The sequence below is a fragment of the Eptatretus burgeri genome, chromosome 16, assembly GCF_056783735.1.
Source record: "Eptatretus burgeri isolate ZD-2024b chromosome 16, Ebu_testis_v1, whole genome shotgun sequence".
Lineage (NCBI taxonomy): Eukaryota > Metazoa > Chordata > Myxini > Myxiniformes > Myxinidae > Eptatretus > Eptatretus burgeri.
In genome coordinates, this window is record NC_140976.1 from 10,800,960 (window position 1) to 10,818,056 (window position 17,097).

At 42.8% G+C, this 17,097-nt stretch overlaps 1 protein-coding gene and 1 long non-coding RNA gene across 9 annotated transcripts in view; one reads left to right on the forward strand and one right to left on the reverse strand.

The window, feature by feature from the left end:
* Positions 1-8,501, forward strand: part of LOC147010504 (lethal(3)malignant brain tumor-like protein 2) — a 76,243-nt gene extending 67,742 nt beyond the window's left edge. For 5 of the 8 annotated variants that reach the window (XM_085860043.1, XM_085860044.1, XM_085860048.1 and 2 more), the window contains 6 exons: positions 217-263; positions 415-516; positions 1,104-1,248; positions 2,702-2,799; positions 4,192-4,426; positions 7,996-8,501. In XM_085860043.1, the coding sequence (XP_085716169.1) occupies positions 217-263; positions 415-516; positions 1,104-1,248; positions 2,702-2,799; positions 4,192-4,426; positions 7,996-8,051 (683 nt within the window). In that variant the 3' untranslated portion in view covers positions 8,052-8,501. Of the gene's footprint in view, positions 1-216; positions 264-414; positions 517-1,103; positions 1,249-2,701; positions 2,800-3,145; positions 4,172-4,191; positions 4,427-7,995 lie in introns of those variants that run through there. The other 3 variants (XR_015052482.1, XM_085860045.1, XM_085860049.1) reach the window with 3 other exon arrangements.
* Positions 8,502-13,235: 4,734 nt separating this feature from the next.
* Positions 13,236-14,064, reverse strand: LOC147010505 (uncharacterized). Its single transcript, XR_015052483.1, has 2 exons — positions 13,706-14,064; positions 13,236-13,512 (listed from the first exon to the last, which is right to left on the reverse strand). It is a non-coding gene; the product is annotated as an uncharacterized LOC147010505 (long non-coding RNA).
* Positions 14,065-17,097: the final 3,033 nt, after the last annotated feature.

Below are 17,097 nucleotides of genomic sequence, written 5' to 3' on the forward strand. Positions count from 1 at the left end.
AGAAGCAGCTGTCGTCATTTTGTCGATTGAGGATTTGTGAGAAACTTTAAATGATAACTCATTTGTATTTGGGAAAAAATTGCACAATGAAATGGAATAATTATTCAACCACCTGATTGGTAATATGAGATGTTGAAATCTGAGGATTCCTAAAATGTAGAAATTGTACTGAATGCATCCTCTGCCTGATTTGAATTTCTCTCTTTCCGCAAACAGACAGCTCAGATTATTCGAACGCCGTCCCTGCTGAGGATTTTTATCAGGTAAAGTGCTGGTTGCTTAAGTTTTAAAGTTCTGCTCGGTTTTCGCCAGTCTTCAGTTGTACATCGAGCTATGTAAAACAAGCGAGTTGATTATTTGACTTATTGATTATGTAGTAACCCAGACCTCTGTATGTGCCGTTTTGGTGAACAGCCAAAACAGCAGGATCACAAGGACGGTTGGAAGGTTGGAATGAAACTTGAAGCCGTACACCCGTTGAACATGTCAGACATTTGTGTGGCAACTGTCAGTAAGGTAATCCAATTTTATTGAGATGCCATTAGGGTGGCCGGTCACATCACAATTGCACATCCGCATTAGTAAAGTGCTCTGTGCCCTCAACTTTACGCAAGTACGTCCACCATCCTTGTCGGGTTTGTAGCAAAGCATCGGTCGTGCTAAAAATTTCTCTGGGTTGATCATACTTTTGCCCTGAACCCCTCCTGGTTTGACTAGTTGGAATGAATATTTTGAAATTTGTCGTCCAGCATGAAAGGATAAAGACATTGATTGAGATTAATAAACAATAATTGAAGATCTCTTGGCCAAAGGAAATGCGTGGGCATTTTCGGGAGATAAATAGTGCTTCATTGTAGTCTCAGTTAAAATGAATCGGTCAAGTTTCTGCACTTCTCAAAGTTTAACTAAAAAGTTGTTTTGGATAGAAATGAAGCAATAAGGGAAGAAAAAAGTGATACATTTGAAGAGTATTCTGCAAATTTTACGTGAAGGGTGCAGAAGATGATGAAGAAGCACTTTTTATGATACATCAAACATGACTGCCTGACAAAACCGATCGGTACTAACCAGTATGTACCCATAACTATGTGTGCGCTGTGAAGGTACTGCATGACGGTTACATCGTGATTCAGACTAATGACACTTACAGTGAAGGACACACCTTGTTCTGCTACCACACGAGCTCAGCCTGCCTACTGCCTGCAGGCTGGTGCCAAATCAACAAAATCCCCCTCATTCCACCTCTCGGTGTGTAACTTCCTTCACGTGCATTCTAACCATTCAATTTTATCATTATGTCATCATGGTGAATAATTTTCACTGGGCAAAAAAAAAACCTTTTTGTCTGCTACTAAGGGAAATGCAGGTGTTCTTGGCTAAACCTGGGTCGCTGATTTCAAATCTGTAATCAGAATTTAGCCAGCACGTCAGGTTTTCAAAATATGTGTGTGCATTAATGATACCCAGCATGCTTTCTTAGATACTTTATGATTGCACATCACCACATTGTACATCTAATATCAGTGCTTAGTAATTATTTTCACGTCACATTTAGATAATGATGATTGATCTCAGTGTATAATGTGTCGTATACAAACCAAGAACATAAACATGTTGCAGAAAAAGAAGTTAATAAAACATTAAAACATGCTAATCTTGGGAAGGGTGTAAACTTCATCGGGAAATCTACCCCATTGTGAGTGATTCAGAAACAACACTTCAAGTTTACACTTCCTTTCAATATCGTCGGCACTGTTCAGACGTGGTTCAGAAGTGTGTGAGATGCTTGCTCTTGCGCTTGTGTGTGGAATTGGTCTCCCGTTGTAGGAACCAGCAGTAATCACCCATCATGTTTGGGTTGAACTGGCCTTGATACCGAGTTTCCATGACAGAAATGTCTTGGTGGAACCTTTCGCCATGCTCATCGCTTACCTCACCCAGATTAGGTGGGAAGAAATCAAGATGAGAATGCAAGAAGTGCATTTTACGAGAAATCCTCCAACCCATTCGCTGATAGGCCTTTATCATGTTGTCCACTAATTCCACATACTGTTCAGCTTTATGGTTACCAAGAAAGTTCTGCACAACTAACACAAATGCTTCCCATGCTGCAAACTCGAGTGGGTTCAGTTTATTTTTGAATTTGGGATCACACATCACTTCTCGGATATGGGGCTTGGTCAGTTTTCATATATCCAAATAGCTTGGTGAATTTTCATACATTTTTGATAATTTAAAGTGCATTATAAAGCTCTTTTAATGAGAAATAATATTCTACAACAGTTGTATTGCTATCATTGAAGCCAAAAACTACAAAAAGTAATAATTTATGATCACTCAAAATCACCCACCAGGGAAAGCTCGTCATGGGACCATATGCATAACTCGGAATCCTGACGTGCTGGGAAAATTCTGACTTCAGATTCAGAATCGGCGTACTCGATTTAATATCGAACATATGTTTACATCCCAGTAGCAAAATCTTTGTTGTCCAGTGAGTCGAGTATATTTGTAAAAATGTTTGGGCTTCGTGTTGTATATAGTTGTCAATGCAGTTTTGATGGCTGCGACTCTCCTTTGCATTGCCATCCATTATTTGAAACGAGTTGATGTTGCCATTAAACAGCTCACGGGTCCCCAGTAAAAGCTGAAAGGATGGAAAGTAGGATGATAAAACGGGAGTTTTTCATGACATTTACAGATCGTGCCTCAGGAGATGCAAATGGAGATGAGTTCAGCTGGCCAAAGTATCTGGAAAAGACTGGCTCTGTGGCAGTTCCGGCACACCTGTTCGACCAGGTAAGGTTCCAGGCCCCTTATGGATGAACTTTTGGTCGTGTGGGGTATGTTTGCATGATTGAAAACATGTTTCAGATACATTTTTATCAATTGGAACTTTACCATGCAGTGTTGTTGCTCAACTTTTTTGTTGGAATCTAGTTTTAACAGTGTGGAATATTGAAGAAAACCATCCTTGCAATCGTATTCTTCTTAAGCCTGCTAATTTCCAAATAAGTCATAAATTTGTGCACTCAAACCTTTTAAACTTTTGCCACTTTTAATTGTTGGCTGTGCAGTTTGGATTTGTGTTTCACAGCAGAGATGTAGTTGAAAAATCCACTAATTTTCATTTTTGCAACGTTAGGGCCCTCAACTTGATGGACACGAACCTGGAGCATGTCTCAACTTGAATGACCGGAACGGAAGGCCTCACCGCAGTATTAATGGTGCTGTGGCTTATATAATTGAAATAACACTTGCAGACAACATAGGATCAACCTGAGCATGAGAGAAAGTTGGTTTTGTAAAAGCTTTCCCTGGTAGAGTCCATATTGGATCCAGAGATGGAAGACCATTGCTTTTGCAAAAGGGCAGATTGCCATCTCTGCCAGTCAGCCTGAGCAAATGACCAAATTCTGTAGGGTTATGGAAGCTCCTGTGTCGGAGTGGTGACCCGTCCAGGTTTGTGCCCAATAGTCAAGGAGACTGCTTAGGCAGCACCAACGCTCTGCACAGAGTATGGTCCCAATGGATGGATGGATGGATGGATGGAAGCTCTCGAACAAATTTATACTTTAACGCGAACAGAATAGAGCAAGAGAGGTTGGATGAAAAGTTGGTCATTATCAGACTTAGGAGGATTGGATGTACCATCAGCAAAGATCTTGGTTTGGAAGTTCAGAGGTTGTGGTTGTTCCCCCTATCCCTCACCTTTTAGTTTGCTAGTTGTCAGTTGGTTGATTTGTTCCTTTTCGGCTTCAATCCTGTTTTAATCTTCCTCTTCCTGCAGTGTTTCATTCAGCTTGTGTGCAGCTTGTTCACCCCCATATGCCTTCTCCTCCTCCCCTTTATCTCACTTTCACATCTACTCTGCTGTTGGCATTTCTCCCTTTTCCATCTTGTTGCATTCCATTCTGCTCTTGCTCTTCCACGAGTCTTGACCATGTATCATAAAAACAAAAACAAATTCGGATAACAATGCAAAGACTAGACAAATCCAGAACTGTATCCTTACATTTGGATGTTGTTCACTTTGAGTAGAAAGAGCATGTTTGTGTACTTTATTCACTATCATCAAAACATTGCAGAGGATCAAGCTCTGTGCTTGAGATCTGCTCTGTTCCAGCAAGGCAAATTATTTGTGTTCCCCACCCCCCCCCCATTTTTCTGTGGGTGTGTGGGGCCATACAGAGCAACCCGTGCAATGACCTTCAACCTTGTATGAAGATCGAGGTGGCTGACCAGATGGAACCTGGTTTGATCTGTGTCGCGACCATTCTGGCCAATCCAGGAAGACTGCTTCGTATAGCATTTGATGGCTGGGAGTCCTCCTACGACCAATGGATCCCAGTTGATTCCCCAGAGATCTACCCACCTGGTTGGTGTGAGATGACTGGATACCCTCTCCAAAGGCCTCAGCAGACAGGTGATTTTATTTTTGTCACCTTTTAAATTGTTCACCAAATTATTACTGAATGTTTACTCTCGCCAGAGATCAATCTGGGTTCAGGGTACTGCGTTTGGACTTGGCTGTATGTGTCTGTCCGTCTATCCACACAGATTGGGCTAACATAGGTCACAAATGCCACCAGGTGGTAGCTCGTATCTTTTTTTTTTTTCAACTGAGTACGTCGATAAAGTGTGTACAATTATAATGCAAGCACGTCTGTGTAAAGTACGTACTCCTCGAATGCAAGTATGTCGATAAAGGATATACTATTAAGCATCTAAGCACAGTATGTGTTTTAATAACTTGAGTGCATCTACAAAGTATGTGCTTTTACAACATGCATAAGTCCAGTGATAGTCCAGAAAGTACGGAACATGTCTGTCTATAAAATACATACGATGGCAACATGAATCTATACAGTACAGCAAAACCGAAAAGGTCTGTTTATCTGCTGTAAACATCACCTTATGTCGTCACTGCATTGCTTTCACAACACACACACACACACACACACACACACACACACACACACACACACACACACACACACACACACACACACACACACACACACACACACACACACACACACACACACACACACACACACACACACACACACACACACACACACACAACAAGTCCGTCTGCAATCTCTGATTGCTCTTTCTCGTTTGAATGCATTGTGTTTTTATGTCGCCGGTGGCATTATGTTTTTGGGTTGTCCGTACATACTGTTACGAATTCTGGCCCGCCTGGCGTGCGAACGATTGCATAACTCCAACCGCGTCGCCCACCAGACGGACAATTCAGTTGTGACCCTCCTGGAACTACCGCCAGGAGCCAGTCACGGGTGGGGGTTTAACCTCACCACGATCGTGTCAATTGCCCACCCGCACAGGATAGGGTTGCTCGCCAAATTCGACCTACCTAAGTACCTGCGCGAGTAGTCGACCGGGCGATCGTACCTCACCGCAGGTCGGCCTAGGACACGAACCGCTTAAGCGGTCCGTTCCGTGCTACAGTGATAACCGAGCGGTGTTATCGCCGACCTTGACGGATCAGATTCTCTTCTTTACTCGGGTGTTCAAAACCCACTACTAATTTATTCCGCAATTCAAGATGGCACTTTCAATGGGGAAAGAGACGACGAACGGGATACATTTCACACAAGGACATTTATTACAAAGCACATATTGCACATGCAATATACAAGAAAAGCATTACCATCGAATACGAGCAATGTACAGTCACTTACACAGGTCTAACTTGTAGGGACACGGCACCACAGCAGTCATACAAAAGCAAAAGAAATGGAAAGAAAAGACCCCCTTACAGACAAGGGGGTCAGGCTGGACCACTTGGGTCTTTATGACACGGGACCTGGGAGACCGAACGGGTCCCGCGAGACCGTAGCAGGTTACCTGCCCCCTCGAGGGGTGACGGTCGGCAAGCCCTCTCCGGCACTCTCCTCTCGTGCCTGCCTCGACCCGGGACCACTGCTCGCAACCCTCACGACTTGGCGCCCAGAGGGAGAGACGAGCTTTTGACGATCCAGAGCCCGAAGAGTCAAAACACGACGACCCAGGCAGGAGAGAAGAGGAATCCAACGCGATGATCCAGGCAGGAGAGAGAAGGAATCCAACGTGATGATCCAGGCAGGAGAGAGGAGGAATCCAACGTGATGATCCAGGCAGGAGAGAGGAGGAATCCAACGTGATGATCCAGGCAGGAGAGAGGAGGAATCCAACGCGATGATCCAGGCAGGAGAGAGGAGGAATCCAACGTGATGATCCAGGCAGGAGAGAGGAGGAATCCAACGCGATGACCCAGGCAGGAGAGAGGAGGAATCCAACGTGATGATCCAGGCAGGAGAGAGGAGGAATCCAACGCGATGACCCAGGCAGGAGAGAGAGAGAGAGAGCTCAAACACGACGTCCACCAAGAGAGCGAGCTCACGTGCGGTCTGCCCTATATAGCGCGGGGCTCCGCCCCTTCGCTCTACCCCCTTTTTGGCTCCGCCTCTCCTCTAGCCCTTTCGATAAGCTCCTCGAAAAGGGGCGTTCCCTCCTCACGGCCGCTTCACACCCTGTATCCACAAATCGCCAGCGAGGTCTCGCAGCCTCTCTCGTCAGCCTTGGTGCCGCAAATAAGGTGGGAAAACTCGCGCGCCGTTGTAGGCCTTTCACGGGGCCTTCGTTTGAAGTCTTCGGATAGTCCAAAATAACGATAGAACAGAAAAACGGCTATCTCAAAGAGTCGCAGCCCGATGAATCACACGAATTCCCTTTAAACAACGGCGGGGAACTATCTGCACATAAACTTAGCGTCATAACTGATCTAAGGACCCTTTATTGTGTATTGCGAATTTCCACAGCCGTAACAATACGTACGTACGTACGTCCGTACTAATTTTTCTCTCTTTTCTCTGCAACCGCTTGTCGGATTGACACAAAAGATTCACCATTGGTGCAACGACTCGTAGAATGTTTTAATGACAACTATGATGTCATAGGTCATGTGGTGTGGCAGCCATGTTGAAAAAAAAAAAGGAAAAACTTTGGACTTCTGTATTTGTGAAACCGCTCCATTGAAAAAATTGAAACTTGGCACATGACAAGCACTCCCCATGGGAAACAAGTGTGATATATATATATATATATATATATATATATATATATATATATATATATATATATATATATATATATATATATATTGATAATGTCATTGGTGGCTTTGTTATGATGTCATAATTGCATATGTCATTCACTTTATCCAATCAGTCTGAAAATTTTCGATGGTCATGTAGGGCTACATTGTATTGTGGGAGTGGAGGGGGAAGGGAAATTGATGGTCATCGGTTACGTGATGCGACAGCTATTTTTGTGAACATAAAAACCTTAAAAAATCTTCTTCTCCACAATGGCTGACAGATCGAGGCAAAACTTTAAAGGTATGATCAGCGATCCATGAGGAACAAAAAGTTCTCCACCGATGACATCACATGTTTTTTGTTTTTTTTCAAGAATGAACCTTTAAAAACCATCTTCTCCAGAATGGCTTGACAGTTTGAGATGAAACTTCACCCACATGTTTCCCAAGCATTGGGGCTACCATGATGTTCACAAATAATTAATAGGTCACATGGTCTGACAACCATATTGGATTCAACGGAAATCTTAAAAATATTATTTCTCTTCATCAATCGATGTGAAACTTCACAATTATGAGCTTGGACTCATGGTGAATATATGTTTTAAATTTGAACCTGATCAGATACATTATCTGTCAGCCAGAATTATTTAATATTTTGAATCTAGGTTCAGGGATATGAATCAAACTTGGTAGAATGGTGAAAATGATGTGGGCGGGGGCATATCTGACGACGACATGACGTCGAAGATTGCCCTTCTAGTTTTATTGTTTCTGTCCTGTACCAGCTCAATCAGGTTGGACTGTTCTTGTTTGTCATCCCTCTCCCCATGTGCAATGATGCCAGCTCACGGAAGCTCGAGTAACCGACTGGGGAATGTGTGTTACAGAGCAACAGCATCCAGTAAAGCGGAAGGAGCCAGATGGGCCAGACACACAAGACTAAAGGAAACATCAACTTGAGCAGGACAACTCCAAGAATCACTGACAGAAATGCAAGCAGTTTTCACTTATTGAATGCAGCATGAGACAAGATATTTTGAAGTTGAAAAGCCAAATTCTAGAGAAAGGAGAATATGGGTTCAGGCGGTCACAAGTTGTGCAATTTTGAGGACATGAGAAAAGGCTTCCTTGAGCTGCATATCGGGATTAATCCGAAGTGATGACCATCTGCCTCGTGTGTGTGTGTATATATATATACTGCATGATGTAGCATGGGGGGAAAAGTGTTAAGGTGGGGGGGGGGGGTGAGGGAATAAATCATGGAAGATGCAATTAATAAAAGGAGAAAGAGTGGGTGAAGAAGGTGTGGTGGAGGCTGGAGTGTGGGGTGTGGATTAAAACAGATGCCACCATTTTTATCGGCATAATAAAATGATCCAGAATGGGATGATCACTCTTTTTAGCGATTGTCTTTATGATGTTAATTTCTGGAAAACTCCAACAATGGAGTCTGGATTGATGTGACACATGGATTTGTGCTGTTGGGGAAAAATGAAGTTTGTTAAATGAGATGCTTTATTACGAGACGATAACTTGATTTTTTTTTTAACTTCCCAATGTGGGTTCAAAAAAGTGATAGCGAGTACACGGCTCATTTAAATTGCCTCGGAGAGAAAGATGAACCTTGAAATTTGGGTCAAGAAATAGATTCCTATGCGGTGTAACTTATTCTCAAATGGTTTCCTCCGCCACCGAAGGTGGACCGAGGTTATGTTTTCACCCCTGTGTTGTCTGCCTGTCTGTGTGCAGGATATCTCAAAACGTTATGGACGGATTCGGACAAAACTTGGTGGACAGGTTGGGTGGGGGTGTGACGAGGACTACTTGATTCGATTTTGGTGAAGATCTGGAGATGAATTTTTTCAGTGATTCTTCACCATTGAGAGATAGAACCAAAATCAATCTATAGCATGATATTATGATCTATATCTATAACTATGTTCAGATTATGATGAAACTCGCTGGATGAGATTGGTCTGTTACTAGAACAAGTTAATTAGATTTTGCTTCAGGTCCGGATGTATATCCAGGCTATCAGTGGGATACAAAACATAAATTGTTCAGCCTGGTGGAAGTATGCGCTCTACTGAGTGCTGTTTTAGCTTCAGTTGTTTCTCATCCATAATGACAAGATTACATAATCCTGCGCTGTGAACAGAACACCAGTGCTGCCAAAGTGGTCTCATGGCAAGGATTATGCTCGGTTGGTTGCTCTTCCCTTTCCATCACTCAATCACTGTGGGAATTTGTAATATGTTCAGGGTGCCAGCAATAACTCGTCAAACTCTTCACAAAATAAACTGCGAGATCTCTAACCTCCGCCAGCTAATGCTCGCAGATAGGACACCCTGCTTAATGTCCATCTGAGGGACGGTGTACCTTGCGATTCCACACCCTGCCTGCGAAGCACCAATTTGACAGTTTCATAGTCAGGTCAGGAATGGATCCCAGATTAGACAGATCAGACGTAACCTCTGCAACATCCTTTCGGACCAAACGTTTTGGTGAAAATTAATCTACTGTATTAAGTGTTAAAAAAGAAGGAAAACAAATTTTCATCGCCTGTCCTTAGCAATTGTATAAACAGAGGCCTTTGAGTTGATCTAAGTCCTGAAGTTGACTTTTGTTCATAGTCGGTAGCTGTTAAATGAGGAAAGGGTGAGAGTTAATTTGGTTTTCCCACAAAACCTTAGCCTCATTATAACAGATTAGAATAATGTGTCAATGTCTGCCTTATCTTTAGCAAACCCTGAATTGCTGTGGCCTTGCACCCCTGCAGCCATATCTGTGGGGGTGGAGGATGAGCTTTGAGATGAACCTTCCTCCAACTGTACTCTCATTCTCATAACTTGGGTATCCAATCAAGGAAGAGCTTTGTTTATGACACCAACTTCTCAATTTACCAGATACTTTTGCCTCCATCACTTAACAACTCGTATGTCCCATGGCTGGTGTGCAATTATTGCAATGCTCTGAATTAGCAACCAAAAAAAAAATAGGCTTTCATAGGCAATCTCTTTTGTATTGTCAATCAGGTAATTTTTTTTTGAAATGGAAGTAGGAAGTACAGGGTGTTTCAAAAAGATTGATGCAACTTTCAATGTTTATTTACAAAGACACAGAAACCTCAGGAACGTGAACCAAATTTCTTGAAAGCTTATGACATGGTATTTTCTATCGCTGATTGCTATTGCAGTAAGTCACTGCTCAAGTTGGTGAGAGCCCAAGATCTGAAATTGGTATTTACACAAAATCCTTGTAATTGACATTCTCGATGTGTGCTCCACGGTTCAGACAGGCATTGAGCCTGACTCCAAAGTTCTGACCAACTTTCCTGTAGATCTCATGGGGCACTGCCTGGAGGTAGTCTGACACCTCCTGCTTCAGATCATACTGTGTGGCAGGGAATTTGGTGCAGACAGAGCCCTTACCTTGGCAGCCCCCAGAACCAGTAGTCCACAGGGGTTCAAGTCTGGGCTATTGGGTGCCCAGTCATGAGCGGTACCCAGAACAACGAGGCAGTTTCTGAAGAGCTGCCGCAGGAAAGTGATGGTGTCACCAGCTGTATGTGGTGCTGCACCATCCTGCATAAACCAGGTCATGCTGAGCCGGTTTGGGGTGACCTTTTGGGCCAGATCATTATGGACTCACCATAATGGTCCATTAACACTCACTGTTGACAGTCACTGTCTTGCTGTTGTCATTCTCAAAGCAGTAAGGCCCTAGCATTCCCCATCTGGCATTGAAGGCGCAAAAGCATGGGACCTTTGGCTCTTTCAGGTACCTCTCAGTGATCTCGGCCTCAGGTGGTTCTGCCTCTCAGAAAATGTTGTTGTGGTTCTTGATGGCACCGTTCAAGTGGAAATGGGCTTCATCACTGAACCAGATCAAGTTGATCCAGTTTGGGTACCGCTCCATACTGTCACCGAGCCAATTGCACATATCAAATCTACTCATGTCATCTTGACTCAGTTTATGCTTAATAGAGATGATGTATGGGAAAAGCTTCAGTTATTTAGTGAGGATATGCCAGACTGATGTTGGTTTGATGCCTCGCTCCCAGGAGTGCCGGCGGTGTGACTTCTTGGGACTGTCCACTGCAGATTCCCGCATGGCATTGATGTTGGCTTGGCTCTTGGTTACTGATGCTGGCCTGCCACTGTTGCCCTTGCTCTGGTTGTGCACTGTACCCTTGTGCTCAAAATGTTTCACAATACATTGAATGGCACAATTTGTGGGTCCATCACGTGTTCTGAGGTCATATTCCCTGCAGAACCTCCGGCGGGTGTCTCCATATGATTTAGTCTCCTACCACAGAGACACCACTTTTGTCTTCTGCTTCACTGTCAATGGCATAGTTGAGCTACGGAGCTCAAAATCCCAGGGAACATATACCACGATAACACCACTAAACCCTGAAGAGGAAAACGGTATAGGTCAAAAAACAAAGAAATGGCAGGAAGTCAAAGTTGTATCAATCTTTTTGGAGCACCATGTGTATATATATATATTCCCTGAAATGATTTTTTAGTACTCAGTGAGGGTTTTCTTTATCATTCCTGCAGCTCCAACAATCACTGGTACAATTTTAGCTTTCGTCAATTTCCAAATTCTCTTCACCTCATTTTTCAGATCCCGGTATTTGGTCATTTTCCTGATTTCTGAAACATTTTGTTGAAAGTCGTTGGGAACTGAAACCTCGATCAACAACACTGACTTTTCCTTTTAGGGCATCTCTACCGAGATGACCTAATAAAGCCGGACCAAATGTCCGTCCGTCCTCACGTCCGTATGTCCGTCCGTCAACCATTTTTCTTTCCGTTCATGATGAAACTTAGTATGTGGGTAGAGGTCGATGAGTGTTGCACAACGATATAACGTTTGTCCGGGTTCAAGGTCAGGGTCAAGGTCACGAGGTCACGTAAGTTATAAAAATCGCCATTTTCAAAACCTATCTAGTCTGCCATTCTACAAGATATTCGGCAACTGTTTATTGATTATGATAGTAAAAATATTATCTTGTATCTAACCAGACAGATTTTTGAATTTCCGTCCCATTTGGCCGCCACGTAACCTGGAAGATGGTCAAAAACACCCCCGGGTACAAAGAAAACTTTTTACTTCCGATCTTGATGAAATTTGGTATGTGGGTAGAGGTCGATGATTGATACCCAACGACGTCTTTTTTCCCGGATTCGAGGTCAGGGTCAAGGTCACGAGGTCACGAAAGTTGTGAAAACCGCCATTTTCAAAACCTATCTCGTCTGTCATTTTAGGAGATATCTGGCAACGGTTCATCGATTATGATAGTAAAAACATTATAGAGATGACCGTCACCCCCACACGGGGTAAATTTTGTTTTGAGCACCATGTCCGGACGCATTGCTTTGTTTGCAATGTCCACACTTGATGGGATCATCTTGTCACATACGAGCGTTATCTGTTCATTTTCAATGATTTGATTTGGTTTGTGTTTCCATGATTGTTCTGGGACTGGAATGTTGAAATGTTTACAGATGTGCCAGTGCAGACACCCTCATGTTTTGTGTGCAGCTGTTCCGACATGAGTTTTTATTGGATTCGCTATATATGCTAGATATCCCTTATTGTCGGGTTTTCCGTCTGTCTGTCTGTGTGTGTGTCTGCAACGCGAGGCTCCACAGCACGAACCGGGGAAACGATTTCGATGAAACTTTGCCAACGTGTGCAGTATTTGTTGGGAATGTGCGCGTTTGAATTTCGTTGCCAAGCAACCACCCGTTGCTGTGCAGCGGCCGAAAAACCGCGTACAGTATTTTCAATACTTGTCCTTCAGTTTTGAATGTAGAAAAGCGAGACTTCGGAATTAAACACTTCGAGATATTTAGAAAATTTTACTCGAGCCGATTTTTGATTGAGGTTTTATTTTTCAAATGGTAGTCCTTCAAAAATCGGGTGTCTATTCACCGTCATTTTTTATGAGGGGCTTAGGAAAGTGGGCGGAGCTTAGGGAAAGTGGACGTGGTTGATGAAAAGTGGGAGTGGTGTGGGAAAGTGGGCGTGCCTTATGGAAAGTGGGCTCGGCTTATGAAAAATATTGTGTGGCTCAGGTGTGGTCAAACAAGAGCGTTGAGAGAAGTTTATCAGGTTTTCCGTGTGTGTGTGTGTGTGTGTGTGTGTGTGTGTGTGTGTGTGTGTGTGTGTGTGTGTGTGTGTGTGTGTGTGTGTGTGTGTGTGTGTGTGTCTGCAACGCGAGGCTCCACAGCACAAACCAGAAAACCGATAATTTATTTATTTATCGAAAACGATTCCCCATCCACACACCACCTCCAATTATTTATTTATTTACCCAAAACGATTCCATGACCCACACACCACCTTTATTTATTTACTTACCGTAAACGATTCCACGACCCACACACCACCTTTAATTATTTATTTATTTACCGAAAACGATTCCCCACACACCACCTTATTTATTTATTTATTTACCGTAAATGATTCCACGACCCACACACCACCTTTAATTAATTATTTATTTACCGAAAACGATTCCACGACCCACACACTCCCTCCAATTATTTATTTACCGAAAACGATTCCCCATCCACACACCACCTCCAATTATTTATTTATTTTCCATCAACGATTCCACGACCCACACTCCGCCTCCAATTATTTATTTATTGACCGTAAACGATTCCACGATCCACACACCACATTCAATTATTTATTTATTTACCGAAAACGATTCCACGACCCACACTCCGCCTCCAATTATTTATTATTTACCGAAAACGATTCCCCACCCACACACCACCTTCAATTATTTATTTATTTACCGAAAACGATTCTATGACCCATACACCACCTTCAATTATTTATTATTTAAAGTGGGAGTGGCGTAGGAAAGTGAGCGTGGCTTATCAAATATATTGTGTGGCTCAGGAGGTGTGGTCAAACAAGAGCATTGAGAGAAGTTTATCGGGTTTTCCGTGTGTGTGTGTGTGTGTGTGTGTGTGTGTGTGTGTGTGTGTGTGTGTGTGTGTGTGTGTCTGCAATACGAGGCTCCACAGCACAAACCAGCAAACCAAACTCCACAGCACAAACCAAATGGTAGTCCTTCAAAAATAGGGTGTCCATTTACCGTCATTTTTTATGAGGAGTGCCAGTTGGCAAAATACGCAATAGGAAAAATCTTGCCAGGCAGAGGAACAATTGTATGTGAACCAATACGTCTTGGCAATGAATCTTCATCGGTGGATCAGTCAGAATGAAAAGCATCGTATCCAGCGCTTCGATCCTAGCGAAATCCCTCGTCGCCGACCGGCTTGTCTGTTTATTTGTCTGTGCGCACAATATCTCATAAAGTTGTGGATGGATTCGGACGAAATTTGGTGGACTGGTTGGGTGTGTGATGAGGACAGATCGATTCGATTTTGATCAAGATCATAATTCATTCAAATACTGGAGTTAAAATTTTTTTTTTTTTAGTGATTCTTCCCCATTGAGAGATACGCCATTTCTTGCTTCTTATTGAATTTGTGACTATTCACCCAAACTCAAGCTCAACAACATATGGGACACCACTCAGACTGGACGAAGTCATCAACCTTTAGTGGTGAGTAGAAGTTGACAAGTTCATTCATGAAGATGGGCCGGAAAGATAGCTTAGAGCAGCGTTTCTCAACCTTTTTACCCTTGTGGAACCCTTATAATAGTTTTCATGTCTCAGGGAACCCCTGCATAAAAAATTATTATATACCATTATTAATATCTAGCTCTTTTATATTTTTATTGTAGTTCATGTGGTGAATATAATGTTTTTTTTTTTTTTCGGATACCTGGTTTAAGGAAAAAATGACCCCCTTTTTGTCAAATTTATTGGCAATGAAAAAAAACACATATTGCTCGTTTATGAGACCTCACACCAAGGTTTTAAATATTCGATTAAAAAAAAAATATATATATATATATATATATATATATATATATATATATATATATATATATATATATATATATATATATATATATATATATATATATATATATATATATATATTAGACTTATGCGCTATCGCAGCTGCATCGTACCTCCTATTACTCTTGTTTTGTTTACATTGATGACATCACGAGGTCGTTTCTCGCAAGTTTCCGCGATTCACTGTTCAAACACATGTTTCAAACCACTAAAAAATCTGATTGAATTGGGCCAATCTGCTTGCTTTGTAATTGGGTTGTGCTGCTTGGTCAATTTAAAAACGTCATTTTTGAAAGTGTTTGTCAACCCCGAGTCTGTTTGACAATTTAAAAAAAAAAAACACCTCATGTAACTTGATAAACGAAACTTAAACAAATAAAGCTAGAGAGAGAGAGAGAGAGAGAGAGAGAGAGAGATATTATAATTGTAAATAATATAAGAGGTTGAAGCCTCTATTATAATAACCAAGGAGTTTCCAACAATATGCCGTACGTGTATAGTAAAATTATGAACAAAAACTACTCAAAAATACATTAGCCTATTTATTACTGTATCTTGTGGAACCCCGAGTGGCCTCTTGCGGAACCCTAGGGTTCCAGGGAACCCCGGTTGAGAAACACTGGCTTAGAGGATCACCTTTGAGTGATCTTGTCTGGGTTCGAATCCGCACCCAGATATAAACTGTCACCCTGAGGTGTGCCCCGTTGTGCAAACGATTTGCTTAATTCAAAGCACTCAAGCAAGCATTTCAACGGGACTGAGTGCTCCACACCACTTAACAACATGGCGGTCCACATGCAAACAATGTCGTCGTGGTAGTCGTGCAAGTGCTGTCTGAGCTGTCATTTTCAGTTTTACTGGATCCTCTTGTGACAAGAACTTCCACAAACGAATGTATTGTGTTCGTATGGGCTTCAGAGTATGAGAAAGAGTGAAAAAAAGACAAAGGAATGGCGAGTCAGAAAGAGCCCCCTACCGAGCTTAAATTGTAATCCACGGCCCGACCCCTGGGCATTTTGGGTAGGGGTTTTGCATGTTTGTAGATCTTAAAGAAATATGATGAAAAGTAGAAGTAACAATAAAAGTATTAAATGCACGTTTTGATAATACTAGCAGAGTTCCCACCGTCTGGTTTTCACATGACTTAGGCCTAAGTCACATTTGCTCCACGGCGAGGATACGGCGGCCGTACGCCCTCTGAATTGACAGAAACGTGCGGCGGCCGCAGAGTTTCTGAGGTGGCCTCAGGGTGGCCCTACGCCGTATGGCTATCTTTTACAGGCCGTAAGGTCGCCGTGGAATTATAATGTGGAGTTATAACTTTTTTCATTTCTACGTTCGCCGTAGCAATTCGACAAGCCGAAAAAAAAAAAAACTGGTTAAAAAAAAATAATAACCCATTCGTTACCGTCCGTCTGGCCACACATTCGCCTTAGGGCCCCCCTGCGGTCGCCTTGCAGTCGCCTTGCGACTTGCGTCTGCCTTGAAAATTCTATGGCCGCCGCAGGAACCCCCCAAGGTCACCGTGCGACATCAAATCAAAGACCGTACAGCAACCCCACGTTTTTGGTCTCCACAATTTATAAATACACCGTGCAGCTCCCCGAAAAATAAAAACATATGTGACTGCTACATTGTGTGACCGTGGAAATACTGCGGCCGCCGTATAATTGCTAATGGCCGTAGATTTTGGAGACCCCACGGCCGCTGTGGCAAATGTTACCTCAGCCTTACTGAAGTAAGTATAATGTGTTTAGTGCAAGAACACTCTGTTTGTGTGGTTGTGTTTTTGCTGATGACCCCACCCTCTGCCGTACCATCGGTCATCCCTCAGACTGGCAAGCAGCAGCTTCGCTCACTGCAGATTTGCGTAAAATCACAAGCTGTTGGTGGGGGGGCATTAGAAGCGGCCCTCCATGGCGCCCAGGAACACTAGTTATGGGACTGGAAGTTAGACAAGAGATTGCAAATCAATGGGGACAATGACAGACATGGAAGGGAAGACCCTAAGTCAGGTTTAATAAAA